This window comes from Mytilus trossulus, chromosome 6, assembly GCF_036588685.1.
Source record: "Mytilus trossulus isolate FHL-02 chromosome 6, PNRI_Mtr1.1.1.hap1, whole genome shotgun sequence".
NCBI lineage: Eukaryota > Metazoa > Mollusca > Bivalvia > Mytilida > Mytilidae > Mytilus > Mytilus trossulus.
Genome location: NC_086378.1, coordinates 8,838,530 through 8,848,120, shown reverse-complemented (window position 1 = coordinate 8,848,120; position 9,591 = coordinate 8,838,530). Strand labels below are relative to the sequence as shown.

Sequence of the window (9,591 nt, the reverse complement as noted above, 5' to 3'; positions counted from 1 at the left end):
TAATCATCTCTTGAAAAGAAATGCCAAAAATTAATGTATTTTTTGGTGTAGATCAACGTCAAAAGGACAGCAACCAAACATCACAATGAAATTATCCACAGCTAAAGGTTTTTACTTCAATATACTTAACATGACGACCACATACGACGATCCATCCAATGAGCTCTTCTTGGGGGAATTTAGCAAGCAATTATTTTCATATTTGTTTATAAGTTCAAACAATAGAAGCTATCAAGAGACATTAGATCGATACAGTGCATATAATAATGATATTATAAGTACAACTTTATCGATGAATATGTTATCATACGCTTAAAAGGGATAGTGTCAATATGTTACACTGTAACTTGGTGTCATATTATAAATCAAATGTAATCGCAATAGAACGAATAAAAACTTTAAAAAGTCGACTTACGCCGAAGTATCTTGGGGTTAAATAATTGAATTCATGTGAACTGTCTTAGAGATTTGAATGAATGCCTTGCAAGGAGCATTCTATTTGACTATATCTAATGGTTTTCTTTGATGATTTGTTTTACAAATTCAAAAGACGTCATGTTTTGTCATTTTTTACAGTTTCAAATATGACGTCACTTTGCGTTAAGGTTTAAACTTATTCGGATGTGCCTACTTTTTGTGTTGCAAATGTCTGGTTATGTAATGTATTTCAGTTGTTTCCTTTAATAAGTTAATACTTCAGTTTTATCAGTACATCTTTTGTATAGTCATTTTATACAATTTAATGTTTGCAAAAGTATAAATTATTCTAAATAATGGGGATCTTCTAACAGAAAACCATTGCCGTTTTTGGCACAACTTTTTTGATCTTTTGGCTCGATGCTGTTCAACTTTGTACTTGTTTCGGCTTTCAAACTTTTGTATCTGGGCGTCACTAGTAGGTCTTGTGTGGACAAAATGCATTTCTGGCGTATTAAAATTTTGAAGTTGTTGGCTTTTGTTGGCTGTTGTTCGTGTGATTCTTTGTCAATTGTGTTCTCAAATTTATTTATATTGTAGTCCTGTGGTGTTGTGTTGTCATTTTGATGTTATATTTCACATGGCCATAAAAGTGCGAGGTTTGGCATGCCACACAACCAGGTTCAACCCACCATTTTTTTCCTTTAAAAATGTCCTGTACCAAGTCAGGAATATGGCTATTGTTATATTATAGCTCGTTTCTGAGTGTGTAACATTTAAACGTTGCGTCGTTTGTTTTCTCTTATTTTTGAGTGTAAATTCACATTGCGATAAGACATGTCACGATACTTTTTTTTTTGTAATATATATTTTATTATTTTCATATCATGTCACGATACTTGTCTATCCCAAATACATGTATTTGGTTTTGATGTTATATTTGTATTCTCGTGGGATTTTGTCTGATGCTCGGTCCGTTTCTGTGTGTGTTACATTTTGTTGTTCTCTTTTATTTAATGCGTTTCCCTCGGTTTTAGTTTGTTACCCCGATTTTGTTTATTGTCCATGGATTTATGAGTTTTTAACAGCGGTATACTACTGTTGCCTTTATGTATGATAGCAATTCGTACACAAACTTCCAGGTAATCTTGCAGATAAAATATATCATTCCAGTGCAACATGACAGTTGTTGTCCATTTGTTTGGTGTGTTTGAGCTTTTGATTTTGACATTGGATTAAGAAATTTCCGTTTTGAATTTTCATTGAAGTCCAGTATTTTGTGTGATTTTACTATATACCACCACGTTCAATAAAAATTGTGTTAACTTCTTGCTTTTTGTTTCTTCGATGCTCCAACGCATCTTCGATAAATAACCCTTCTTGTTACACCTGTTACAACGTTTTCCTTTAGCTGAGTTATATCTTCCTACATTATGACTGCACCTCTGACATACATTACTTTATGTACTAGTATATACCGTCAACAAATATTATTTTTTATGAAGATTTTCAAAATTAAGTATCATAGCTTACCGACCACACTAAAGTGGGATATTCTTTTATACTACGGTCAGGTTTTAATACGCCCTACAGCTCATTTAGAATGTGAAATAAAACTCACTTATTAATCTAGATATAAAGTATAAACCTTTTAAAATGTAATATCCATACACAATACAAATATTACTGCAAATGCATGACGAAACAAACACATGAATTGTTACCATCCGATAACAGTGTTTGGCAACACAAGACCCATTGTAAATAAATTATTGTACCAACTTATTTTATGGGAAAGAGGGGGGGGTATGTTTTTTTTTCTATTTGTAATGAAAATTTTTGCAGAAAAGTGGTTATTTTTTCAACAATTTTAATTAAATTGAAGGAAATATTCAGAAATATTGTCTTTCGAATAGCAATACTTCTTTTTAACATATAATTATGATAAACTTATATACCCTCCCCACTCGACCCTATATTGAGTAACGTGAATGTTATTCAATAGCATATAAGAATATCTTATTAGTTGATAATTTGATAGAGTAAAATGTGTACATAAATTTAAAACGTTAAGCAACTGACACGAAGACGAATATCAATACATGTAGGTCACATTTTTAAGTGTGTATCGTCCTGAACATGCATGAAATATTTGCCACTGGACGTTAGGCAATCATCCAACAATCAATCAACCTATTCAGTGTGACTCAATAGGATTTTCATAATCTTGCACATTAATACGTTAAATGTGGCTTTATTTTATGAAAGTCTACATTTAAATTCATCTCACATATATGATAATGTTTCTGTGAATGTAGCGATAAATTAACAAAAATTAACTTTATATTTGATTCTTAGATTGAAATGAGGGCAATGTCGATTTCTTTTGCACCTATCATCGATTGCACTTTTAATGATAAATTTCCAAATCGGCAACAAAAAAAATATCAGACGAATATAATTTTGAAGTAAATTATAGATGGCATTTTTATCAAGGAAAATGATGACCTGACAAAAGTCATTATTTTATACCTTGGAGCATATTTCATTGAAACACGGTAGCGTGCGGGTTGATTCCGAGAAAGAATGACATATGGTTCTGAAAGAAAATAACTCCATATAGGTATAGTAAGTTAGATAGTATATTTTAATTAGTTATCAAAGGTACCAGGATTATAATATAGGAATAGGACACATATTGTGAATGTTGTTGGGGAAGATCAAAATGTAAAAAGTGTCAACAAAGATAACATACACATAACATCCTAAAAACACACAGTAGCATATTTTAAGGTTTATCTTGCGTAGAACGTACCTCGGGTTGTCAGGATTTCTCAAAGAAAGACATCCCTACGGTCAGTCTTTAATTTATCAATCTTGACACCCCCAGGTGTGTTCTACAAGAAAAAAACTTAAAATATGCTACTGTGTGTTTTTAGGATGTTATGTGTATGTTATCTTTGTTGACACTTTTTACATTTTGATCTTCCCCAACAACATTCACAATATGTGTCCTATTCCTATTTTCATGACTGGGTGTGAATTCACATAGCGGACGAAGCGAGCATACCAGAAGACACTTAGCTGTCATGGAATTCCCTCAGTTTATATTTGTTTCATTCTTTTGGTCATATTTCAAGAAAAGGTCCGAATTTTTGTCAACGATATTTCCAACGAAGGCGCTGGGTTGTTAAAAGTGACGATACATGTACAAAATAAATAAATTATATAAACGCCTAAAAAGTGAACATAACAACACCAATACAGAAAAAGAAAACATTGATGAAGTAAAGGAAAGTAGTTACTGAATAGGAACGATAACTGTAATGAGTTTTTTTTTTTTGGAGTTCAATGCCGGTATATGGACACGGTTGGAGGAATCGTCAATCGGACACGTTTGAGTGGATGGACTCGTATCTTAATGATATATATTTAAAGTATATATACTTTTATTGATAATTTATTTATCTTCATCCAACTTAGTGTCCTTCAATATGAAAATATTAGATCTACTTTTTGATTGTGCTAAAAATTTAATAATATCTTAAAAATGTCAAGTTCGATCTAATGATTACAATGTTTAAAGAGGTTCCTAAAGGGGTAAAATGCATGTCATTATAGAGATAAATGAAGTGGGAACAGATTTATTAAAGCGACAAAGTAGTTGAATATCTTAGAAAAAATTTGAAACATTAATTCGAAGCAACGTCCCAAATAAGTTTCCTCCCTTGTGATTTTTTTCGAAGTTTGAATGGATAGTACACCCGGAAATTCGTGTTTCGTATGGATAGCAAACCCGGCAAATTATAAGAAAGGCATGTGAATGATCATTGCCCTTTATATATACCGAATTGTTAATATTAAGTTGATTGAACAACATGTAATTATATGTGAGCGTATCGATGATAAACAATGGTATTACACTGATACGATTGATTTTAAGAAAACTGAAAAGGAAGATAACAAGATATGGAATATATTAAAAAATACATAGATTCTGATTATCCATCGTTCTATAGTGATATTTGGAGATCTTTGGGTTATGATTCTGTTGCAAATTTATATACTGAAGGAAGTGATAAGACAATCTATATTAACGATTTCACAAAAAGATTTACTTTTAAATTGAATGAAATATATATCGAGTCTGTACAAATTGTTCATACAAGAAATCAAAAACGTTCTGGACAACCTATGAAACTGTCAAATAAGACTTTTAAGTTTTACTCAAATAATTCATCAAGAAAGGAGATTTCAAGGAGTGAAGATGGGGAATACATCCCTGTATCAAATTTCAAAATCTTTGGTTGGCATAAGCAGTCCACAATCAATGTGAAACACAATGTTAGAGGTATAAAGGCAGAATGCGTTAACACAGATAATATCAGCTCTCTACCTGCACTGTGTTACTATACAAATAAAGAATTCTTCTATACAGATGAATTTTTAGACATTATAAAAATTTCTAGAGGTAGGTTTTCTAAAATGTGTAAAGGAAATTCATATTGTATGAAGCATCATGTTATCTTATAGCTAAATGATCTCTTAAAATCATATATCATAAACGTAGTCTTCTGTGGACGATTTTATAATTTTTTTCGCATCCATATGGTATATTGGTAAAAACAATATCCTATCGGTCTTTTATAATTTGAAAATTTGGCAACAATCAACAAAGTATCACAGATATTATGCACGTGGTAAATATGTACCACGACGGGTGCCGCATACGGTACAGGAAATGCTTACCCTTCCGGAGCACCTAATTTTACTACCGGTTTTTAGTAGAGTTTGTGTTGTTTCTAATTATTATTTATAGCTGTTGATGTAATTATCCATTGGTTTTGTGAGTCTTTGTTTACTTCTTTGTTTTGATTGTTATTGCAATGTACCATAAGGTTATAATAGCTTATTATTGCAATTAAGCAAGCAATTGGAAAAAAGTAATGTTTTTTTAAATTTGGAAAAATAATAGAATTTTCTTGAGACAAAACAAGTATATGTAACTTAGTTTTTATAAAATAAACTAGCCATTTAGTTTAAAAAAGCATAAACACAAAAAGATCAATCGTTTTATCAGATTAATTTACAACTCTTCCCGGTAGCAAAATAACAAAATTTACTTGACGACAGACTTGACAAATAGATCTGTAAAATGCATATCTTAAAAAAAAAAATTGTGTGAATGATTTAGGGTAATTCGACAAGATTCTCTAAAAGTTTTTAATTCTGTCAATGTCAAAATAATTTATTTAGAATTTTTTATCTGTCGAAAATTCACCCGACAACCAATACGACAATAGTTTTTGGTTGACAAAAGACCTTTAAGTATATAAAGAGTGGTGCTCTATTGCAATTAGTTCTCATAGGTACCATGTTTATAATTTACTAGTAGTACGCCAATCGCGCGTTTCGTCTACATAAGACTCATCAGTAAGTAGTGCCAAATATGGCTAAGGTAATCTATGCCTGGGATTAGTTATAACAACTGTTTTTTTTTTAAAGAAACATAAGAATGGTAATGACGCAATGGGGATACAATTATCGGTTTTCAAGCTAAACTGACAGTGCGTCATCCCTTTTTTGCTATTGAAAAAAAATTGGTGGCGTAATTGGGAAATAACTTTGACGAAGTAAAATTCTAACTGTTTAAATTAAGTTCATTACTTCGTAGACATATAGTAATCTCGACTAAATATGGTATTTTTGCAAGCATCCAGACTTTATCATAAAAAGGGTTTTTATAAATGATTTCAATTAAAAAAGGGTAGAAAATATCTCAATATTATGGAGGATTGATATTGTGATGGATAACGAGAAGTATTAACTTTTGAAAATAAAATAGCAAATTAAGAGTTGAAAAGCTAGAAGCTGATGAGAAAATTAGTAAACAAAGAATTCTTAGATCTACGAATCAGAATTAGTTCATTACATTTATTTGTATTCAATATTTCTTTGTAAATAAAGGCAACAGTAGTATACCGCTGTTCAAAACTAGTAAATTTATGGACAAAAAACAAAATTGGGGTAACAAACTAAAACTGAGGGAAACGCATTAAATATAAGAGGAGAACAACGATACAACATTAAAATTTAACACACACAGAAACGGACTAAGCATTAGACAAAATCCGATGAGAATAACAAATATAACATCAAAACCAAATACCTGAATTTGGGATAGAAAAGTACCGTGACGCGTCTTATAGTAATGTGAATTAACACTCTTATATAAGAGAAAACAAACGACACAACGTTAAAATGTTTCACACACAGAAACGAACTATGATATAACAATGGCCATTTTCCTGACTTGGTTTATAGGACATTTTTAAAGATAAAATTGGTGGGTTGAACCTGGTTTTGTGGCATGCCAAACCTAGCACTTTAATGGCAATGTTAAATATAACATTGAAATGACAACATAATATTACAGGACTACAATACAAATAAATAGGAGAACGTATTAGACAAAGAAACACATGATTGACAGATAACAAAAGGCATCATCAGGTTTAAAATTCAATACGCAAAAAACGCGCCTCGTCCACACAAGACTCACCAGTGACGGATATAAAGTAAAAAAGGGTACAAAGTTGTACAGCACTGAAGATCAAAAGTTGAAAAAGGTTGTGTCAAATACGGCTATGTTTTTATACTAGGGATAAGAACACCCTTATTATATAAAACAACTTATGCTATTGCAAACAGTTATTTTTATCAAATGAATATAACAGATATACATAATGAAGTATTTTAAATTAGTTACAGAAAACATTACCCGAATACATAATGCAAAGAGTAACACAGAAAAATAGACACACCCGACTTTGTCCAGGCCTCAACGCAAACTATCATAAAAATGACGTCACATACGAAGTGGTGAAAGGGCACAACAATTACGTCACATTTGAATTTCTGAAATTTCTGAAACAGCATAAAAATGACGTCACATTTGAAAAACTATATCTCAAAAGTTAGATAGAATTAGAATAGATTTAAGATTATAATAGAACTAAATACTGATAATACATTTAAACACAATGTATATTGCAATACTTATTCATAGCAGTTAACTATCTATAATACTAAAATTACGAGGTCCAATTTGTCAGCCGTCATCACGTGAAAACGACGAATCAAAGTATTCAACTGTATATACAACTTATATAGTACAAATGTGTAGATTAAAAATTACACCACTCCAGGCCCTTTTGTTTCCCCCGTAATTAATATTGCCAATAATTTAGAAGTTCCGGGTCGAGTCCGATACCGATACCAATAGTATAATCACCTGTTACTTATTACCTTATCTGTACGTTCCGCATCTGACAGGGGCACCACCAAACAGTGTATGCAGGATTTATATGCTATATACACGGGTCATAATCACAGGGTTGGCACTACTAAATAGTCAAATTGTTACCTATTGTAATATTTTAATCAGTAAGACTTTCTAAGATAACAATACGAATACTAAAAATCGGACTAAAAATAAGGCGTATAGGTACAGTTTTCAATTTGTTAGCGGGCATGAGTGACGTAAAACAGCGAATCAAAGAATTCAACTTGATTTATAACTAATATAGGACAAAAAAGTCAATGCTGTTGATTAAAAAATACTCCATCCCTGGATCTTTTGTTTTCCAAATAATTAGTATTTATCATGACTAATAATTGATAAGTTCCAGTTCGACGGGTTCAAACAGAAAGATTTGAAAGCAGAGAAAACTGTGTATCTTATAATCGGCATGATTTTATCAGATGACAATACTAATACTAAAGTAAGGCTTGCGCATAGTTATATACTTTATTTCAGTCACGGACCCGCGATGTCACGGGTGTGTGCTATTAATATATATATAAATATGTCCAGTTTGTTATGAATCAAACTTCAAACGTAAATAATTGTACAGATTACGCTGAACAAAATCAAATCTAATAAATGAAAGCGGTGATTAATTTTCTTTTCCATAACACATGAATATAATAAAAAAAAGACGTCAACAACTATAGTATTTCAGCTTTGTTATGTGACAACCTTAGTGATCATAACAACCAATTACTTGTTGTTTGGGAAAATTTTGATAATTGATATTTAATTTTGTATTATTCATGTTGATTTGTTAATGTATTTTGCAGACGCCGGTAGAAAAGAGTTTCATCGAAGGTCAAAAAGGTTGTACTCATTTCTTAAAGATAACATTGGAAATGCGGAACTTGTTGAAACAAGAAGGACTTTAATTGATAATAAATTCATCTGTTTATTTGGGGATTTAGATATTTATTTCGTTAGCGGAAGTAAAGCTGAAGGTCGTGACATCATAGGCAGTGATACTGATCATATGAGTGTAACTGATGATGCAGATGAAATAGATGGAAACTCCGCGTTAAAGATGGATTCCTCTTTGATTCAACTTCTGACACTGCTACACCTGGATATATCTCGATAAGACAAGTTCGCAATGGAATAATTTCAGACACCGACTACAGTAGTAACCTGTTTAGATTAGTCAAAAGGGATGAAATGGAATATATCCAGCGAAGTAGCATTACACCTTACGAACATGGGCCGTCAGTAACTATTTCAAGATCGGAAATAGAAGTCGACTTTGTTTATTGCTTTAAATCGAAAAAATGGCAGCGGAATTCGCAAACAGAATAAGGTGCTTTGAATGGCCTTCTAAAGAGCTTGTTTTTCACATAACTGAGTCTGGGTGTCATATTGTACCAAAGTCATCAGCAGAAAAACAACATGGCAATGAATGGAGATTATCCTTTTCTCAAGCTGAAATTGCATTAGTAAGATCATTTAACCACACTCAGTTAATGACATATGGCGCGTTGAAAATACTATTTAAAGAGATTTTCAATGAAATGGTATGCAATTATGAATGTGTTTTTGCTTCATATATATTGAAAACAGCATTATTTTGGGTTTCTGAGCACCATGAACAAATCATTTGGCAGCAATCAAATATAATACTATGTATTATATTATGTATAACCTATCTAAGGAAATGTGTTAAAAATATCAACTGTCCTAATTTTTTTGTTCAAACAAGCAACATGTATATTGACAAATATCCCAAAGAAGCGATTCCGGGGCTTTTAGAAATTTTAGATGAAGTCAGTTCAAACATATTGCGATTGGTATGGCAGGCTAAGGCCTTT

General features: G+C 31.6%; 1 protein-coding gene across 1 annotated transcript; it reads left to right on the top strand.

Moving 5' to 3' along the window:
• The first annotated feature begins 4,290 nt into the window (after window positions 1-4,290).
• Window positions 4,291-9,053, top strand: LOC134723172 (uncharacterized). The gene is made up of 2 exons (XM_063586804.1): window positions 4,291-4,888; window positions 8,560-9,053. Exons 1-2 carry the CDS (start codon window positions 4,387-4,389, stop codon window positions 8,868-8,870), a joined length of 813 nt encoding a protein of 270 aa, XP_063442874.1. The 5' UTR covers window positions 4,291-4,386; the 3' UTR covers window positions 8,871-9,053.
• The last annotated feature ends 538 nt before the right edge of the window (window positions 9,054-9,591 follow it).